The sequence below is a fragment of the Pleurodeles waltl genome, chromosome 5 (genome assembly GCF_031143425.1).
Source record: "Pleurodeles waltl isolate 20211129_DDA chromosome 5, aPleWal1.hap1.20221129, whole genome shotgun sequence".
NCBI lineage: Eukaryota > Metazoa > Chordata > Amphibia > Caudata > Salamandridae > Pleurodeles > Pleurodeles waltl.
In genome coordinates this window covers 1,819,836,216-1,819,858,373 of record NC_090444.1, presented here as the reverse complement: position 1 = coordinate 1,819,858,373, position 22,158 = coordinate 1,819,836,216, and the positions used below count along the sequence as shown (strand labels likewise).

At 42.3% G+C, this 22,158-nt stretch overlaps 1 protein-coding gene across 5 annotated transcripts in view; it reads right to left on the bottom strand.

The window, feature by feature from the left end:
* Positions 1-22,158, bottom strand: part of CMTR1 (cap methyltransferase 1) — a 419,501-nt gene that overhangs the window by 60,229 nt on the left and 337,114 nt on the right. For all 5 annotated transcript variants that reach the window (XM_069236317.1, XM_069236319.1, XM_069236315.1 and 2 more), the window contains one exon: positions 21,082-21,150. In XM_069236317.1, the coding sequence (XP_069092418.1) occupies positions 21,082-21,150 (69 nt within the window). The remainder of the gene's footprint in view (positions 1-21,081; positions 21,151-22,158) is intronic.

The window sequence follows — 22,158 nt, the reverse complement described above, 5'->3', positions numbered from 1 at the left end:
AGCGATCCAACGCAAATACTTCACAACTGATAGACAAAGGGGATACTCCACCCAGTATAAGCGGATGATGTGAGTGGGTGGAGTCAGAGGGTTTGAGCAGCAGAGCCAGCAGCAGATGATGATGACAAATTACTGCTTCTGTTGGTGACAGCGTTCCTTAGATCCACTTATGCAGAGACAAAAGTTGTAAAATTGCCGATTCAGATGCACTGGCTACAAAGGTTGTTGCTGATGGAACTATTTACTGCACTAAGGAGTAGCCCTTAAAGGCCCTATCCCATTAGTGGAGCTACTTTTCTGAGACGGCCAAACTCAGCAAGAATGCTGTGGCTTAGAGGTTCTTGAATTGTTCCGGGAAGTAGTCTGCCTTCTTGTCCAATAGCCACTCGCCGTTAAAAGGTATGTCTCCCAAGAAGCCACTTGAACAGATCTAAGCATGTCAACATAAGGGGACAGCCATGCCATGTGCTGCACCATCGTATCAGCAGAATCCAGGCTACACGGCATTTGCTTTATGAGTCAATACAAGATCTAAAAAGGGTTTTTTGTATGTGGTCAGGGAGACTGGTAAGTCATTTTCTGACCTTTGGGAGAGGCATGTGGCATTCAAAGGACTACGATACCAGAGATAAATATTTTATCCTTAACAGAATATATTTCTTTTTTGGACTCCCAATGTGGAGGGTTTGTGGAGAAGGAATTTGGGTTCAGTTTAGCAGAAGAAAATTGGATGACCAGGCTCTCTTGCGAAGGGTGCTGTGACAAAAATTGTAGGTTACTAGAAGCAGGTCTATATCTTCTGGGCCCGAGAAGAGTTTCTACAGGCAGGACAGATGGGTTCTAGCATTGCCTTACTTAAGAGCAGGAGAGGTTCAACCTACAGAAGAAACTTGTACAATCGCAGTCAAGTATTACACTTCTCCTCGGTAGATGGCAGCGTCAATTACAAAGCTTCATCTGGCATTATGTACCACCAAAGTGAAAGAAGATCCCTTTGAAGGAGGCCCACTGGGGTAAGGGATGTCTCTTTCTGGAGATGTATTAAGGTCACCTGATGTTTGTAAATCCAATCAAATGCCAGCATTTGTATTCTAAGGGGGTAGGTTATCAGCCTCCAAATAATCATCCTGTGCAAGGCTATCATTTTCATCTGGGTAAGCTTCTGGACTTTAAGGAGGTGCTCTGCCAAACGTTCTTCATCAAAGCAGGCACTGGCTATTACCTTGGCCACCTGGATGGTCTCAATGACTTCAAAGACTGAAAAAAGTGTGGCACCCCAAGGCTAATGCATTATTACTACAGTCATCCATTGGCTTGGGAGCTACATGTTATGACTTGCCACCATCGCTTAAGCCGAAGGCATATGACCCCAAAAAGTTCTTCAACCTACAAAACCCAGTAACCATTTCGTTTTGCAACAATAATCTTGTTTGGATTCATATGCTGTGCATTGATTCTGTATCTTTTTTTTTTTCTTTTCTTTTCCTGTGGAAGTAGGGCTGGAGATGTGGAGCTTATAAACAAATGCTTCACTACTCTCTTCACCTGTACGTCGATGCAGTAGTGTTTTGGGAACATGCATACTGACTATCATGTGGCTGCATACATATGTCGCTTAGCCCCTTGGATGCGGGCGTCGGCCACTGGCCGATGCCCGCACTACCTCCCTGGTGCGGGTCACGACCAGTGGCCGACACCAGGGATGGGGGTTAATAAATCTTCGGGTGCGTTGCACTGGAGGATTTTTTTTGTTCCCCGGGAGACACAGAAGCTCTTCCGAGTCTCCCCCCCACCCGCCCCTTTGTGACGTTGACGTGACTTTGTGGATTTCCCCATCAGAGCAGGAAGCGGCAGGAAGCGGCCTTCCCCAGGTTCGAGAAGGCCTCGTAAGAAAGGGGAGAGTCTACCCTTTCTTACGAGGCCTTCCTGAAAGTGTTTTCTGGCCCCCGATCGCAGCACAGCCTCTAGTTTTAAAAAATGAGCTGGTTTGCTAGGTTTCCCCAGGTGCCGGCTGAGCTACAGGCCAAAATCCACAGGTAGGCACTTTGTAAAAAAACACCTCTGTTTTCTGTGAAAAAATGTGATGTGTCCACGTTGTGTTTTGGGCCATTTCCATTTGTGGGCGCTAGGCCTACCCACGCAAGTGAGGTACCATTTTTATCTAGAGACTTGGGGGAACGCTAGGTGGAAGGAAATTTGTGACTCCTGTCAGATTCCAGAACTTTCTGTCGCCGAAATGTGAGAAAGTGTTTTTTTGGCCAAATTTTGAGGTTTGCAAAGGATTCTGGGTAACAGAACCTGGTCAGAGCCCCACAAGTCACCCCATCTTGGATTCCCCTAGGTCTCTAGTTTTCAAATATGCACAGGTTTGGTAGGTTTCCCTAGGTGCCGGTTGAGCTAGAGGCCAAAATCTACAGCTAGGCACACTGCAAAAAACATGTCAGATTTCAATGTAAATATGTGATGTGTCCATGTTGCGTTTCCTGTCGCGAGCATTAGGCCTACCCACGCAAGTGAGGTACCATTTTTAATCGGGAGACTTGGGGAACACAGAATAGCAAAACAGGTGTTATTACCCCTTGTCTTTCTCTACATTTTTTCCTTCCAAATGTAAGACAGTGTGTCAAAAAGACGTCTTTTTGAGAAATGGCCTGTAATTCACATGCTAGTATGGGCACCCCGGAATTCAGAGATGTGCAAATAACCACTGCTTCTCAACACCTTATCTTATGCCCATTTTGGAAATACAAAGGTTTGCTTGATACCTATTTTTCACTCTTTATATTTCAGCAAATGAATTGCTGTATACCCGGTATAGAATGAAAACCCATTGCAAGGTGCAGCTCATTTATTGGCTCTGGGTACCTAGGGATCTTGATGAACCTACAAGCCCTATATATCCTCGCAACCGGAAGAGTCCAGCACACGTAACGGTAGATTGCTTTAAAAAATCTGACATTGCAGGAAAAAGTTACAGAATAAAACGTGGAGAAAAAGGGTAGTTTTTGTCAGCTCACTTTCAATATGTTTTTATTTCAGCTGTTATTTTCTGTAGGAAAACCTTGTAGGATCTACACAAATGACCCCTTGCTGAATTCAGAATTGTGTCTACTTTTCAGAAATGTTTAGCTTTCCCGGATCCAGCATTGGTTACACACCCATTCCTGTCACTAACTGGAAGGAGGCTGAAAGCACCAAAAGTAGTAAAAATGGGGTATGTCCCAGTAAAATGCCAAAATTGTGTTGAAAAATGTGGTTTTCTGAAAGGTGGGAAGATGGTGATTTTAGCACCAGAAACCCTTTGTTGATGCAATTTTCAGGGAAAAAACCACAAGCCGCCTTCTGCAGCCCTTTTTTCCCATTTAAAAAAAAAAAAAACGCATTTTGGCTAATTTCTTGGTCTCCTCAAGGGGAAACCACAAACTCTGGCTACCATTAGAATCCCTAGGATATTGGAAAAAAAGGATGCAAATTTGGCTTGGATAGCTTATGTGGACAAAAAGTTATGAAGGCCTAAGCGCAAACTATCCCAAATAGCCAAAACAGGGCTCAGCACTGGGGGGGAAGGCCCAGCAGCTAAGAGGTTAACTGAACACTTCCAAGGAGGGCCCTTGTAGCCCCTTTCTTTCATGTCAAATGTGCTCTTGGTTTAGACTCTAGATGTATGCCTGCTCCTAGATGTATGCCAGCTCCTTTGTGACACACTTGGATTGTGTGAGTAGTCCACCATGCGATTGTGTTCTTAAGGACCAGTTTTTATTTATTAGTGTCCGAGAAGGATACAAAGAGCTGCTTCCCTTTCCCGATTGGTTTTGTTCTCTGCATATAATAAATTATCGCCTATTGGGTGTCCAGTGCACGCAGTGCTCTTTCTGTGCGAGTCTTTGGCTCTTGGAAAAAACTAGGTATTTGGATTGTCCGATTTGTGTGGAAGTGGGATATGACCTTTGGTAGGAAGTGTTGGTTGGTCCTCATGACTACTCTGTTCTTGTGTATGTATGGCTCCTGTATGGGAAGTGCTTGCAGCTCGCTTACTCTACAGAGCGATGTCATTGAATTAGAAAGGATGTCTTAAGTGTGACAAATTTTAGGGTGGCCTTGTGAAGTGGTTGAAATGATTCTTTCATCAATTTGGCCAGCACCACATTTATGTTCCATGTGGGTGTTGGGCTTCTTTGGAGGGCCATTCTTTTGGCCCCTTACAGAAATCTTTTGATCACTGGTGTTGTGAAGAAGCTTCTTCCTATGTATCCCCTTGTGTTGGCAATTATGGTTACCGATGCAACTCTAGTGACGCACAGGTTAACTTGCTGTCTAGCATATTGTCTTGTCTCCTGTCTTGAAAAGGCATTGATATTTGGCCCCACCTTGTGTATCTCTTCCACTTGGCTATGTAGCATTTCCTGGTTGTCAGTCTTTTTGCTTCCCTGAGGAATGCCATTGCTTTTTCTGGGAGTCCAAGTTAACCGAAATCTATGTCTTCAGGAGCCATGCTGCTAGACTCAGGGTGTTAGATTCTGGGTGGAGCAATTCCTCCTCTGCATGGAGACGAAGTCCTGTGATGCTGGTGGTCTCTGTAGATTATTGTGTGCCACCTCCATTAGAACAAGGTCTGTCTCGCCAACTGTGAGGCAATGAGTGTTAAAGTAATCTGCGACTGTGCATTGTAGATTACTATTGGTAACAGGGGAAAGGAGTAAGCAAATATCCCTGACCAGAGTATCAACAGTGCATTTCTTGGGGAGTGACAGTGTGGATGCCTGGATGCGAAGAATTGGCATTTTGCGTTCTCTGGTGTTGTAAATCGGTCTATTTCACCCTCTGAACACCTTTTCAATCACTTTCTGATGCAGCTTCCACTCGTGTGAAGTGGATGCCTCTCTGCTCAGCTTGTCTGCCTCTACATTGTCTACTCCTGGTAGATGTATCATTGCTATGGTTAACTGTCTTGGGGTGGCTCATCTCCATATCTCATGTGCTTGGCAAGATAGGGCAAAGGATTTTTTTCCCTTCATGATGTTGAAGTAGAAAAATGTGGTTGTATTATCTGTTTAGATTTGTATGGATTTGCCCCACAGCTGCTTCTGAAAGGCTTTTAGGGCTACGAACACTGTCTATAGTTTAAGTGCTGTATTGCCTCTTCTGGTCTCGATACTCCTCTGATCTTGAGCTTCCTATCCCATTTGTGAGGAGTCTGTAGTGATGGTCACTGTTGGAGTTGGTGGTATGAAGGGTTTTCCTACTGTTATATTTGTCTTGTTTAACCACATCATTTCCTCCTGTACTTTTTTGCGTGCCAACCAGTAGATCCTCCAAACTCCCTGTAGCTTGCGACCACTGGCTCTGGACCCATTCTTGTATTGGTCTCATGTGTAACGCTGCATTTAGTATTAGTGGTATGCAGGAAGATATAATTCCTGGCAACTTCCCCACAGTCCTTACTGTCAGAGACTCACCCTTCCAGTATTGGGAAGCTTCTTGCATTATTGCCAGTGTCCTCTTTTCGCAAGGGTATGCTTTCACTTGTGCTGTGTTGATTTTTGCTCCCAGGAAGAGCTTATCTTGCTCTGGTGTCGGTGGCAATTTTCATGTGTTTATGGAAAACGCCAGTCTGTGGAGTGTCATAATCACTATTTTTATGCTGTTCTGCACTTGTGTAGTGGGTTCGCCTTTACCAGTCAGTGGACTAGGTAAGGGTACATGTGTATTCCCTTCCATCTCAGGTGTGCCGCAACCGCTGCTATGACTTTTGTGAACATTGTCAGTGCTGATTTGATTCAGATTGGCAGCACCCTGAATTAGTGATGCATTTGGTCTTTTTTAAAAGTACTAAAGATTTTTGTGCTTGTGGTTCACAGGAATGTGTAGATATGCATTTTTTTAGGTCTATGGGCGCCATAAAAGCTCCCTGTCGGAGCTACAAAATGACATCTTGCAACGTCAGCATTTTGAACTTTTTGTGTCTTTATGACATTGTTTAAGAAACTGAAGTCTAGTATAGGCCGTACCGACTGGTCTGATATTGTTACCAGGAAGTATGTTGAGTAGTTTACCGGTTGATTTCCTTCAGGGATAGTCTCTTTACTGCAGTTTTCGCTAACAATTCTCTCATATTTTGTCATAGAAAGGTATTTTCTTCTCTTGTATGGGTACTTTTGTTTAGTCTTCGCCTTAGTGGGTGTTTGACCAATGCTATTCAGTAGCCGTGTTAGATGATGTTGAGTTTCCACCTGTCTAAAGTGACCTCCCTCCACTCCTGGAAGAGGGCTCTTATCCTCCCCCCGCAAAGTTGTGTGTGGGGGGCTCTGTCTTTGTGAGTCACTTGCTAGCTGATGCAGCCGCCCTCTCAGTGGCTGTCCTCTACCTCTCGCTCATATGCGAAAGGGCTGTCTCTATGGAGCTTGGTACTGCCACAGGTCCCTTGTGCTATGGAATCTCTGGTGCGTAGCAGCACTTTGAAGGTTCCCACTTGTCTTCTCATGGGTGTACTTCCTCTTCTCTGTTGCCCTTTGAACTGTAGGGCTCCCATCAAATTTGCTGTGTCATTGTCTTTCTTCTGTTCCAGTCTGTTGTCCACTGCAATCCCAAATAGGTGCTCCCCGTTGAATGAGGTGTGGATAACGTTGGCTTGATCTTCACTTTTGAAGCCTGAAACCTGAAGCCAGGCATGTCTTCTTACAGTTGTCCCTGCCATTGCCTGTCTGCTTGCCGTTTCTGCGAGGTCTAGTGCAGATTTGTCAATGTTCTTTTCTTCCTCTGTGAGGGATGAGGCACTTTTCTGATACTGTTCTGGTAGGTGTTTCATTAGCTCTGCCTTGCCTTACCAGTGGCGGCTGGCATATCTATTGAGCAGGGCATCAGAGAATTGCAATGCACCATAGAGTTGCAGTTCCCATTTCAAACTTCCACCCAACAATATCCCTCTTCTTGCTCTTCTTATCCTGAGGTAGTTGGCACATTTGCCCTTTTCCTGGCGGTGCCCACAATGATAGAATTCACAGGTGCATTACCTCTGATGGTAGGCAGGATTCTTCGAGAAGTGTTTGTACTTCTTTTCGGCCCTGGGTGTCACATACCTGCAGGTTGCAGTTCCTTAAAAGGCCTTTCTCCCCTGGTCCAGGATGCTCAGGAGCATAGGCAAATTGCCTCTTACTCTGTGAGGGTAGCTATGCCCCTAGTATAAAAAAAAAAAAACTAAAAAAAAAGAGAATCAAACTTCTCCTCCAATTGGACCCCATACTTGTCTGCAGCTCTTCTTTTTAACTGATTGTACATGGCAATATCATCCAGAGCCGAAAGCCTTGACAAATGTGCGTCCATTTCCTCCTCTGGTAAAATCTGTGTTGGGGGTTGTACCATTGGGCCTCAAGACATTCTAACCCTTTGGTTTCCTGAAACAGGCCCATGTACTTTGGATCCTCTTCCTTGTAGAAGATCTTCTGATCCTCTTCCTCCTACAGCTATGGACTCATTGGAGGCTCCAGTTCTTCTGGCCCTTGTGCTCTTTGTGGCAGCTCCAGCGAAGATTTTGATGGAATGCTGAACTCTAGGAGGGATGCGTTTAAATCTTTCTTTTTCTGGAGGATCGTGGCCATTCCAGCCTTGAGATGACTTTTTTCCACTCGATTGCATGCTCTTCAGCATTAAGCCATCCAATTCGAGGCCTCAACTGCTGTTGTTTCAACTACTCCTTTCTTACATTTTTCACAATTTTTGGTTGCCTTTCAACGCCAGCGTCTTTTCAGTGGCATGTCCACCTGCGGTGTCCTTAGTGTGTGACTCAAGGGGCTCTTCGACTTCAGCCTGCCTTCAGTCAGCAAGAATTGTGGCGGCTTTTCTTTGTGTTTCGTATGTTCCTGCTTGATATCGATAACTTCCTTTTCGACATCCGAGCCCTCTTCTTCAGCTCTTTTTCGGGATGTTGCCCTCCTACTTGCCTGACAACCCCAGATCCCCTCAGCAACTGAGTTTCTTGCTGCATGGTATAGTGTCCTTCCTTGGTTTGTCCCTTGCTCTTAGAGTTTTGGGCTTGAATTCTGTGCATGCCTCACAGTTCTCAGTACTGTGGTCTTGCGGTAGACAAAGGTTGCACACACCAGATGATTGTCCTCCTGGGCAAACATGCAGTGAAACACTGGGCAGAAGCGGAATGGCGTGTTCTCTATATCACTTGGAGCATGGGACCTCCTGCCTGTGCATTTTAAGGTGTTCCTTTGCCAGTAAGCCTCGTACTCTCTTTACTTCTTCGCAAGAAAAACCCCGGCTGGGTTTTCCACAAACTACACTTCAATTGCAGTATCAATGTTTTCCCTCTAGAACATGGACAAACGTTCAATAATTGGTGAGCGTTCAATGATGCTACAAGATCTACTGGCGGAAAAAAGTACCTGAATCTGAAGACGGCAACCACAAGTGAAGGCTTCTGGGCAGGGGCGTATGATGTAAAGAGAGGATGGACTAAGCACCAAATGGTGAGGACCGTTGATTCCAAAAAAAAAAAAAAGAAGAGAGAAAGAAAAGGGACCCCAACCACTAGATGGCGCAATAGTGCATGGCATGTAAATCTAGAAATGAATCATGCTGCAAAAATGTACTTTGTTTGAGAGTCACACAGACAATGCTAGGGCATCACTGTCTTTTTCAATCACTGCTATTGCTACAACAGCAACAAAAAAAAAGGAGTCGAGACGCTTCACATTTATGGCAAAAGGACATTACCATATTACGTGTGTCCATCAACGCGTGATTTGCCACCGGTGCTCTTTCCTATATATGGACACCATCTTAGAGTGGTTGCGTACAAGTAAATATGACACCTTTACAACCACATTTCCACAACCATTAACCATGTACACTTCCTACTATTTTCAGTATTGCACTATGTTACATGAAGTAAATCCACGGATCCAAGACTTGTTGGTTAAGTCTTTATTATACAGCATCCACAACAGTGCCTGCTGCTTACTTGCTTCTTCCTTCTCTCCCCAACCGTCCCTCCGAGAATCCTCAGGACATCTCCCTTCCATTCTCTGACATCATTGGTCAATGATGTCAGAGTCTAGCCAAGACCACAACACACTATAAACCATGCCTTGTTATATTACATCTATAATTATCATTCATATTAGCATTAAATACTCCAAAAGAAAGGAGATATCTTACGGAAGTCCCCAAGTTCTGATCTACAACCAGTGGATGGGTGGTAACTACACAGCTATTGAATTTTATATATATATTTCAAGAGAAAAATTCCTCATAGCATTTGAGGTTATTGGAGACTGTGCCTATTATATCAATCAACTTGGCGCCCTGTAAAGTTTAGCTTCGATGGAACGCCTCATTGATCTTGCTTTAACACAGCCAATGTCCAACAAATATCGTTCTATGGATGTTTCAGATGTTTATACAGGGAGTGCAGAATTATTAGGCAAGTTGTATTTTTGAGGATTAATTTTATTATTGAACAACAACCATGTTCTCAATGAACCCAAAAAACTCATTAATATCAAAGCTGAAATTTTTGGAAGTAGTTTTTAGTTTGTTTTTAGTTTTAGCTATGTTAGGGGGGATATCTGTGTGTGCAGGTGACTATTACTGTGCATAATTATTAGGCAACTTAACAAAAAAAAATATATACCCATTTCAATTATTTATTATTACCAGTGAAACCAATATAACATCTCAACATTCACAAATATACATTTCTGACATTCAAAAACAAAACAAAAACAAATCAGTGACCAATATAGCCACCTTTCTTTGCAAGGACACTCAAAAGCCTGCCATCCATGGATTCTGTCAGTGTTTTGATCTGTTCACCATCAACATTGCGTGCAGCAGCAACCACAGCCTCCCAGACACTGTTCAGAGAGGTGTACTGTTTTCCCTCCTTGTAAATCTCACATTTGATGATGGACCACAGGTTCTCAATGGGGTTCAGATCAGGTGAACAAGGAGGCCATGTCATTAGATTTCCTTCTTTTATACCCTTTCTTGCCAGCCACGCTGTGGAGTACTTGGACGCGTGTGATGGAGCATTGTCCTGCATGAAAATCATGTTTTTCTTGAAGGATGCAGACTTCTTCCTCTACCACTGCTTGAAGAAGGTGTCTTCCAGGAACTGGCAGTAGGACTGGGAGTTGAGCTTGACTCCATCCTCAACCCGAAAAGGCCCCACAAGCTCATCTTTGATGATACCAGCCCAAACCAGTACTCCACCTCCACCTTGCTGGCGTCTGAGTCGGACTGGAGCTCTCTGCCCTTTACCAATCCAGCCACGGGCCCATCCATCTAGCCCAACAAGACTCACTCTCATTTCATCAGTCCATAAAACCTTAGGAAAATCAGTCTTGAGATATTTCTTGGCCCAGTCTTGACGTTTCAGCTTGTGTCTCTTGTTCAGTGGTGGTCGTCTTTCAGCCTTTCTTACCTTGGCCATGTCTCTGACTATTGCACACCTTGTGCTTTTGGGCACTCCAGTGATGTTGCAGCTCTGAAATATGGCCAAACTGGTGGCAAGTGGCATAGTGGCAGCTGCACGCTTGACTTTTCTCAGTTCATGGGCAGTTAATTTGCGCCTTGGTTTTTTCCACACTCTTCTTGCGACCCTGTTGACTATTTTGAATGAAACGCTTGATTGTTCGATGATCACGCTTCAGAAGCTTTGCAATTTTAAGAGTGCTGCATCCCTCTGCAAGATATCTCACAATTTTTTACTTTTCTGAGCCTGTCAAGTCCTTCTTTTGACCCATTTTGCCAAAGGAAAGGAAGTTGCCTAATAATTATGCACACCTGATATAGGGTGTTGATGTCATTAGACCACACCCCTTCTCATTACAGAGATGCACATCACCTAATATGCTTAATTGGTAGTAGGCTTTCGAGCCTATACAGCTTGGAGTAAGACAACATGCATAAAGAGGATGATGTGATCAAAATACTCATTTGCCTAATAATTCTGCACTCCCTGTAGTGAGAAACTGAGGTTGCTCCTAATGTTCCGCATCTAATTCTGGATCTGTGTTGAATGATTCTTTTCCTCACTTGTGTGGTCTGTCCTATACAGTTCAGATTGCAGGGACATGTGATACAGTAAATCAAATGTTTTGTTTGTAGTAGGAAAATGTGGGTTGTTTAATGGTGGTTCTATTTAAGCACACATCTTGATAATTAAAAAGACTAACAATCATTTTCTATAGTGCATATATGCATGACGGGTTCTCAACACTATATAGGACCTGTCCCTGCATATAACATTTCTGAATTAACTACACTTTCCTACCACTGATGCAAATGAAGATGTGTTCACATTTGAATTAGTGGTGTATTAGCACAAACTACATGTGCTGCATTTATAACCGACTTGTACAGGAGGGAGTGGCAGTAGGTCCAGAAGGCGCACAAATAATTTATTTGAGTTTAAAGCTGCCTTTACCAATTACGGCTGTACAAAAAGTGGTCTTGGTATATTCAAATTATAGAAGTTTTCAGTTATTTAATATAATCTTTTTAATTTGGTTGGCACTGGGCCTAAATGTCACCACACAAGTCAATAGAATTGTCCTGTCCTCTTTTCTTCCCTCATCTAATAGTGACTCCCGTGGAGCGTATCATGCTCTTTTTAGGGCATTACTAATCAACTTTTTAGGGTACCTCCTTGCACGCAATCTTTTTTTTTCCAAAGTGTACGCACTGTTGAAGTAATCACTAGTTTCGTACAATTCCTGTAAATTTGCAGAAATTGATCATACAGCAACTTTTCTTCCAGGGATCGGGATGGCGCACCTGTAAAGTGCTGAAGGCGGTTTCTATTTGTGGGCTTTGTGTACAGGCTGACAGATAATTTGCCCTTGTCATGATGATCCTGAGATCTAAAAAGTTTAGTCTATTTTTGTCAATGTTCAGAATAAATTTAAGATCTGGTGAGCGAGTGTTAAGCCAACCATAGAACTCTTCCAGAGTATGAAAGAGACGTTCCCAAATGGTAAATATATTGCCTCTTTAACAATACCAGATTGTATAAATACTCTGAATGTGTTCACTTCCCGACAGATCCACTTTTTCTCAAAGACCAGCATAAATTAACTTACTATCTTCAGTACAAAGCAACAGTCCAAGGAGACATGAGGCATAAACTGCCAGAAGGTCTTGACCTATGCCAGACTCGCTGATGGAGTTGGAAATTACAGATTAAATTTATTTCAGATTGATAGCGATTAAGGGCTGAATGGTCCAGTGAGCATGAATGTTTCCTTAAGAAAGTTGATGATTTTTCCTTCCTATGATGTTTATTTTGAGAAGGTCTTTTGGCAGATTGTTCCCGGAAAGGAACCTAACTGAAATCGAGAGAAATCTCTAGGGCATGTCTCTATGGGTATTTGCCAAAAACACTTGGCCCCCAACTCTGTGACGACCATCAGGTGCATTGAAGACCAGGAGTTGCAAGCTGCAGGGGTGTATTTGGGTCTGAGCCACTAAGTGTCGATGTTATGTGGGTCCAATACAGACATCTCTGTGCATCTGTGGAGGTTTTTTAAACTGTGATACCTTTCAAGGAAAAGTCTGACCTAGTCACAGTCAAAGCTGAGGAGGTTTCATCAGTGAAACGTCTAGAGCAACTCCAGACCGGATTTGATGAGGCAAAACAGGTGGGAATATTGCCGACAGATGGTGTCTTATATGTCCCAATATAATTGCATCCTAGGAAGTTGAGGTCACGGGTAGACCTATGTGGCACCACTGAATCAGAAGCAGTAGATAAAGCAACAACCAAGAGATCTTAGATGAGAGCAAATGCAGCTCTTTACTTAGAGACAGGTTTCAGAACACTTTGTTGTTGGCAAGATGTTTCACCACTTTAAGTATGGGACAACATGATATAAAACCCCAAAGCCCAAGACAACTGATAATTGTCAGTAACAGAGTACATGGATACATGGACCTTGTGAGCATCAGAGAAGCTAAAACTATCCCACAAGTGGAACGGATAAAAAAAACACACTACATCTACCCTAAGGCTGAATTGTGTCGTGGTGAGGCAGCTATGCAGTTGGGTGCAGCAAGGCAAATTTGTATTGGAAAACACAGCCGTCTTCCGTTCTAAGCAAAGAAGGACTTGGTTGGAATCTATAAACTGTTTGTCCAGAGAGTCTGAAGGTTTGTGAACAAAAACTAAACTTCCTGTTTAAAACCATAGCTGTTCTTGTACTGTTCACACGTACAATCTGAAAATAGGTACAACTAAAATACAGAGTGGTATTACACCTAGAAATCAACTCTGATTTAATGTGCATGATGAATTGTTAAAAGGAAACATTCCTCTCTCAGAAAGGGAATACCTTGGTTAGAAATGCATAAAGGTGTGGTCTGGAGGCAACCACATCTTGACATGTTGTGATGGAGGATCCTTCTTTGTTTAGTGAGAGGCCCAGGATCCTCAGTGCGCTGAGAGTTTTATACATATGTATCTACATATATGTGCAATCAAAGACTGCAAGATGAGCTCTATCTTTGCAGTGAGTGCAGGATAAGAGTGAGGTGGACACACAAACCTTCTTCCTTATTGTTTTTACTCTTTATGAAACCTCACAGGGATATGGTCTAGCTACCAGTGGGCAACCCCTTTCAGAAGTGCAGGGCAAGAGCTTATTACATCTGAATCAAATGATGCTCCAGATCATAGGCACGTAACAGGAGAAGGACGGTCGTCGGACCCTCTTTTTCTCAAATATGTTTGGGCCCTCGGACTTCGATGGATATTTTCTATTGCCCCTTCAGAAGCAAGCTAAAAATGAATTTCCCTCATTAATGTGTTTTCAGAAGAGTTTCAGGAGAACTCTTAGTGAACTTAAAAGATGGGCAGAGATAAGATAATTCTTAGCCCCACGCCCACTGAGATAGAATCTCTTGCTTCTGATTTTTGAGAAATTCAGCCCACAAAGACAAGATGAGAATCTGTTGACAACTCAAGATACCTTTTCCCTTTGTGGTTTAATAGTGGGCATATTTTGTAATTGTACAACTAATAGGAGTGGTATGAACATGGTTCCATGCTGGTACTGTGTGTACTTCCTCTCACAACAAAAAATGGTAACCAGTACAAGGTTATAGTGACACCAAGACTGTGTACCAGAACTGTAATTCTACCACTGCTGCCTGGTTCCAAAGAAAATCACTTTGTCTCCAGCGGCAATGTCACGCTACACCACATGGCCGTTCCTGCACAGCAGACCTAGAGGACTCCTGGGTAGTACCCGAATCCCTCTCACTACATAACAGGATGTTCCTCTACAGGTTTTAAACAGCAACACTGACACCTCTCCGAGCTTGGAGAGGGTGGCAAATGATCTTTCATTGTTACCATTACCTTCTTCTGCGACAAATAATGTCAACAACGTTAAGCAATTCTACTCAACTTCAACACAAATGGATGATATAGTCTAGTATGAACCACCGAGGGAGACTTCTGCCAGTTCTCTCCTTCCAAACTGCTCCAGTTTTGCACAAACTGCTTCTGGATATTTTTCAGACATTAATGACACTTTCACCGACTCATCTGCCTCTTCTGCACCAGAACTGTCAAGAGCACATAAGCTGATAATTTGGCTCAAAATTAACTATTTTATTCTTCCATGGAACTATCTGTGGCTTTTATTAAATGTGCTTGCCTTCCTCCTTTGGACTGGGTTTGTCATCGTCTTCTTTTTACTGATACATGGTCATTACCTTCCTGAGTGCTCTACAGTCGAGCTGGTGGATGAGGTCCTAAAAACACATTTTATCTCCCATAAGGTCCGCAGAGACTTGTCCCTAGTGAACGTTTCAGCTATACCAATTCCTGAAGGGAATCAGGAGGTCATCCAAATTCCATGTGTTTAAACTTTCTATAAATTATGTGATAACACCCGGAGTTGTTTCTGATGATTGGGATGTATGAACAGTTGATCCTATGATGTCTGATTTGCAATATTTCACTGTATCTCAAAGTGAGGATGTTTATCAAGCAAGAGAAAACTATGGAGATATGTTCTGTTACAATTATTATGGACATCATTTAATTAACAGAGCAAGTACGCCAAAGACTATTTTAATTATACACAATGGGGACATTGTCCAACTCCGCCAGCAGGAAGTACCAAAATGTATTCTGAAAAGTTTGCATATTTTTCTGGGAAAAATGTGAAAAATGCAGAGTCGTAGTATTTTAAATTGCCAGTGATAGAGAGTCAACATATTTTATTAACTGATACAAAATTGATTTATTTTTTGATTTCTTTGTTTCCCGGTTGGCTGTAGAAGGCTATGAATATTGGCTGAAGTCGATTGACTTGAAAAGTGTGTGGGGAACTAAGAATTGGCAAATAAGGGGAAAGGAGGCTTTATTCAGAGCATGCATGATACCTGTTCAAATTATATTTTTCAATGAAACTGTACAACAGGCAAGTTGTTTAGGCTTGGCAAAAATTAAGGACATGAATGTGCCCAGTATCCCAAACCCTGCCAAATTTTTCAAATGGCAAAAATAGGCTAATGTAACTGAAGATCAGCTCGATGAGTGTGTCCAAAAAGGATCATTTAACACATCACTTTCACATCCTGGTGGGTGGTTATTGTGGCTAGTAGACACCAAGGGTTGTCCTGCACATTTTGTAAACTCCAAGGAGGGTTTTAGAACAAATAGGCCACACCCTCGCTGTGTCAGAGCATTTGTGAAATTATGCCCGAAATGGTTGAAAAGTTCCTCACTAGATGCTGTAAAAGAACACCTTAGTCTCCTGTCTAGTGATACAGATTTGAAGGATTTCCTGTTAGGCCGTAGAAAGAGCTTCTTATATGCAGTATATAATGAAATTTGGAAACTTTCCCAACAAGAAGCTGCAACCCAGTTAAGGCAAATAGATCAGGAAAACGTACAGAAAGCATTAGCCGTTGTAGATAATGGGATTAGCACCTTGTCCGACCGCATATACACTTTGAACAACGCAACATGTCAGCTTTACAACATGGACAAAGCCAGCTAAAGTCCATTATGCAGTTCGGTTGGACACTATAAAAACACTGAAAGCAGTTCCCAGAAAACACGCTAGTGCAAGGGACATATTTTCAACATTTAATCTAACACAACAACAACAAATAATGGCTAAGAAAGAAGCAACTTATATCAACCTAAACATCGAAAAGTTAGAAAAGTTGCCATTTACTGTGGCTGAAATACCATCTGCTGAATGGTTAATACACAGGTTATCAATCTGCCTATTTCAACACTTCAATTCACATCCTGCTTGAAACGCATTCCAGTAGGCAGAGATGAAAGGCTAGGAGATAGTTACATACACAAGGTGTGTAAGCATCCCTTTTTGTACAAATGCTTCAGTGGCATGGAAGAAGTATTTCGTAGCGGCACTGAATGCAAGACTTCTGTGAGCCATCCTTGCACGGGCGTGTGACGCCTCAGCAGCAAACTTAGCTTGCTATCTGAAGGGAGTTCAAGTCCCCTTGATTAGACCTGCGTTCCAGGTGCTCTCAAATGGAAGCTATGTGCTCCTTAACAGTGAGAGCTGTTGTGGAATGCGAGCCGAAATAACTGATGTTGTTTTGGTCTCCCAAATTGTCGCCTGTTGCGGGAATGTCCTTTTCCCCCCTACGCAGAGGAAAGCAGATATCTGGCCTCACATTGCTACTTCAAATGTGAATTTTGACAAGTTGAGCAGACTTGAGGCTTTATTGTTTCAAAAACATGTGGCGCTTACATCTGCGGACGAGCCCTATGCGCTTCAAGTTGTGAAGTCATCTGCAGAAATTCAGGCCCTTTCAAGTACAAACTTTCCGAGACACTTTGGTGAACCCGTGGGACGAATATTTAATGCATCCAGTACTACTGGGCTTGTGCATTTCTTTAAGGCTGTTGGTTCTGGTTTCGTTCACACCTTTTCCTCTATTTTTGGCTTAATATCTTCAGCCATACACCTGATATTTTTTAGTATTTTCAGGGGATTTCCGATTACTTTGTCTATAATAGGTGGCATCTTGCTGTTGCTATTTTTGATTTGCAATGGCTGTCCCATCACAACAAATAGGACTAAAACGCTCCCACCAGCACAACTGTGTTGTAAACGCATGATGCAGTATTTTGGAGCACCCCTCCTGTAAGAACTGGAGTGCGACTGGTCTGTCATTCAGACTGGTTTTGGATTGTTTGCAGCCCATGTTTCAATGTCTTTGGTGCCCTTTCAAATGTGCACTAAAAGTTTGTCTTTCTACGCAGCGCTTACTTTCATTGGATGCTGATCTGTTATTGTTCTCGCTAAGGGCTCATTACCAGACATGCGCATTAAGGGTGCGTTTGCTACGGGAAGCTGCCTATGAGTTGCCCTTCATGGATCATGCAGCTCTTGACCCCAAATTGGGCACAACATGCAATGCTGTTGCCTCAGATGGAGCTCAGGCTTTGGAACATGACTGCTCCTTGTTTTTTCTCAACAACAATTTGGCTACTTTACTACCTGCCGAAGTGGAACATTTCCTGGCTTCAATTTGGCACCACTGCTGACGTTTTAAATTGCTCTTTTTAATATTCCACATGCTCAAGTGTCTTAACTTGTCATTATTGACATTCATGTATATATGCTTTTATAAATATGTTTTTGTTGCTTTTATGTTTTTATTTTAGGCTTTTAACCACCTTTGAACCGGCAGGGGGAGGGTGCTGAATAGCTATTTTATCCATGTTTTTAGACTCATTATTTTAGCAACTAGGCCTGCCGTTGTGCACTTTAGCCCAGTTATATTTTATTCAGCTTTGTTTTATTTTTCTAGCATAGGCTACATTTGCGGTGCTGTTTTATTTTCTTTATCTAGTTGTTCTTTTGTCTTTATTATAAAAACACTTCTCTGTCCCACACACATTAGAGGAAGATTCCAGCCAGATGACCACGACTGCATGCCTGCTCTACAGCTGCTTGCTTAGACTACCAGATCCCTGGCCTACATGGGGATGGTGTCTTTCTAGACAACAGGCTTCCTTGCTCAGGTATGAGGAATGAAGTCTTCCCGGAAGAGGGGGGGGGGGGAGCTGAATGGCAGATTAGCGCTTATTACGTTGTGCTCTAACATAACTTAGGTAGGAACCACATATATGATACATAGTGACAGTATGTTGGGACTGTTCTTGTGTTTCACTCTCCTTGTCATCATTTTGCTTCTAGTGTGTTTTATCATCCTAGTTATTACAATTCATGCCATTTTATCTAAGATGCAGTTAATTCAATACATCTTATTGAACCATTTTCTACCCTGTTTGTCTTTGTATATGTGAGACTAATGTAACTGAGAGAAAAAATGAGATCTGTTTGACCACGATTCCCCTGAGGCATCATTTCTGTCATGTGCTCAGTTGCCACAATCATCCCTGCTCTTGGGCAGAGATGAGGCGCTGCTAGTTAGCCGGAAAACCCGGATTAGGCAAACAGTTGTCACATGGTGTGGGACTGGACTTAGTTCCCCACAATTCAGGTGATTCTGCCACCCGAATCCAGTAGCCTCAATAGGATAATGAGACACACTAATCACTTTGATACAGTGCAATGCTTTATTGAGTTTGCCAAATAGTGTCTCTCTTTTGAAACACATATACTGTTCTAGTCTGCACCTCTGGCAAGAGACTAATGCAGAAAGTGAACCCTGGTACTTTAATATATGGTACATTAAATACTTGATGTTGCATGTGCTTCTTATCAAATGCTTAAGACATTCAATAGTATTCGGAGACCGAACACCTTTACACTGGGGCTGCGAGGAAAACACCATAAATACTCCTTCCAAATTTTGGGAAATGCACAGAGAATCCTTATCCTCCTAAAAGGGAATATTTTGATGGGTGTTGGACAGCTCTATATCAAGTCCATCTGGTGACAGAAATGATTTGATGCTTTAAGAGTCAAGTAAATTAATTTAATTTTCTGTAGGCATACCGAAGTACTGTTGCTTGAACTTCAAATGTTTATTAGAATGTTAGAAGTATCTAAAAAGGAAGTGTGTGTTTTTCTCTTTGAAGGAGACACTGAATAAGCAGTCGGCACAGTGTTAGGGGGCTAGACTATTTAGTGGTCTGAGCGAAATACACAAACCCAGTAGGACAGTTCCACCCAAAAATGAAGCACACTTTAAAGGAAGAGCACATGAAACTCATTGTGCCCCTATAAAGTTAGCACTAACTTTGCAGCTTCAATGTGAAGCCAGGCTCAGGGATTTTACAAGACCTAAATCAGTTATCATCATTGTACCCCAACGAAACCCTAAACGAAGAAGCTGCCATTGGCTTTAACACAGGGAGTAACCCCTTTAAGGTATTCCTTGATAAGGATACGTGTGTGTGCGCTACTGATCTAAAGCCAATTGTTTAAACACATTCAAAAAGGAAATGTTAATGCCATACAATGTCTTCAAGTTACTGAGAACATTACTTAAAAATAACAAAAGTCCTACACTTTTTCCTTTCCAATCAATAGGAGTATTTAGCATTTACATTAATTGTAATGATATATATGCTGCCTGAACTAGATGTTTTTTTCCACACCACCATTCAAGAGCAAGCCTTATCTGTTTAACTTTGCTATTCACTGATAGTCACAAAGCCTTATCAACCTAATTCCATTCTAGAAAGGATTTTCCCCTACACTCTCAGCATTGTAGAAATGTTCCATTGGCCGAGGCAAGACACACCAATTTCAGAGTATTTAAACTACTTCGGTACAGTCTACGATCCTGGAGATAACTTGTTTCAAAGGTGTTGCATGGCCACAACAGTAAATACCAGTTCTGCAGTTACAAATGGAACAAGTCGGTTGAGCAGGGATTCCGCGTACCATCACTGTCACATCTCCATGAACATTGTTTCAGCTGCTCATAAGAAACAAGCCCCTAGCATCTGCTACCCCAAGAGGCATTCTGTGGTACTAGTCCATGTGGAACATGCATATGCTCCCTTACTCTGAGACCAGATGAACAGTAACAAGCCTTTTAATGCACTGCATTCAGAGCCCTGGTAGCTCCACTAGACATCGGCACTTTACTTTCACACGTATCTGTCTGAGCACTGTGAAACTGAAACCACAATGTCTATGGTTGCAACAGCAGGCCAGGTCTGGGTGGTGGGGTTTTTGGTGAGTAAAACAAGTTTTGTTGTGTGTAATTTCTGGCCGATTTTCAGCTACCTAGCCACTGAGGTGTTCCATTTTGTACCAGAGAAGCTGAGAAACTGGAACAAATGGTAAATGCAGCACAGTATTCTCATATATGTCTAGTATGCTGCAAGGCATCTTTTTCTATTGGCTGCTAAGTTTAATGAAAGCACAGAAGCAGGCAGAGGCCTAACATTTCTTGGGAAAGCAAACAGCTATTGGGCTATAGACACTCATGTTATCCTAATCTGTAAAAACTTACAGTGTAAGCGCTACAAACATTCTGGAGTTGTATATTGGCTCCAAACACTTTGGGATTTTGTATCTAATTCATTCATAAATACTGCCCTTCATCTTTTATATGTCTAGCTATCAATGAAGCGTGGTGTTTATTCAGTGTTTATTTTATTCAAGTCATACAGTATCTGAGGTTTATACCATCACCACCACCACTAATTGCAGAGTCAAAACCCAATAATACTTGGCACCCAGTGAGAAGTGTAATTTAACCCAAAACCCTGTGACAGAAGTCATGAATAGCAACTGTACCGATACTGTGAAAAAAGGCCTTGAAACATCGCAGTGTGTCCTCTACAGAAATACACAACTTTAAACATTTGATTCTAAATTCCACAAACTAGACAGTTGTTCCATGACCATCTAAACAACTCTGTGACATCATCCCTGAATTAGGATGTTCAGAGAGACAGTTCTATAAGCAGTGTGCATTTTTGTCAGGGAAAGCATTGAAAATGGCAAAGCCATGAATAACTAAGGGAATTAAGCTGACCATTCTTTTTCACCAGAAACAACCACAGGCTTGTAGTCATGGACTTACAATACATTCCACCTTCTCTGTAGTAATCAGCATATCATTTTGAAATATATCATATAAAGCACTCACCGAATTGGATTCATGTCTGGCCTGCTAGGTTTTGAGATTGCTTTTATAAATTTCTCTGCCATTTGGATCCTAAAGGAAACAAAAGAAACAGTTACAGCAATAATCCGCACAAGCCTCCACTGTTAAGTAATTCAGTGTTAACGGATTCATGATTGTCCTCACCATGTATAATCAATTTGATTTCCATCATATCTGTTCCTTTTCTTTGTTAAGAGTGGGGATCCAAAGTGGTTCATCTACAAAGGTAGATGAACAGAAAAGGGACCACCATTCTGTAATGCAATGTCCACCTATGACAAGTACATATGAATCCTTTTGCAATTTTAATCTATGCATTGAAACTCCTGGAAGATAGGCTGCAGATCAGAAGTAGTTGTTCCCGTACATACACAACCACAATTGGACCACAAGTTTGCATAAATGGTAAAGCATGTTGGTGCTAAGCCTTGCACATTGTAAATGCAGCTTCAGTTGCATCAATGGTAGGACAGTGTCTTTAATTCTGAAATGTTATATACAAAGACCGCTCCTCTATAGCATCAAACGCCTTCATGGATAGCAACAAGACGCCTTCATATACACTATAGAAAATTATTAAGTCTCGATCATTTTATATAAAAAAGTTTGCCTAAATTGAACCACCATTTAACAACTCATTTTCCAACTGCATGCAAGAAATGTGATTTATTTTATCACATGTCCCGGTTATCTACATAATATAGGGCAGACCACACAAGACGTGACAAAGAGAATTATCAACACAGAGCTAGGATTGGATGCGGAACATTAGTAGCATCCATAGGTACTCACTATAAACACCTGAAACATGGGGGGAGTGGTCTGCCTAGCTAAGATGATGTCACACAGTAATCGAGTTCCTGGACCTTCTTTAAATTTATAACAACAATCCAGTCTGTTATGGACCATTTTCCTCTTTAAAACTGCACCCTCAATGATCCCTGAGCCCTACCAAGTAAAACTGGTACTCGATGACGTGAATCCCCAGCATGGGCCCGGGGCGGTGGAGACGCACCATTCCCCAACCTGGTGAGGAGAGTATCGCACACGCACAAACCA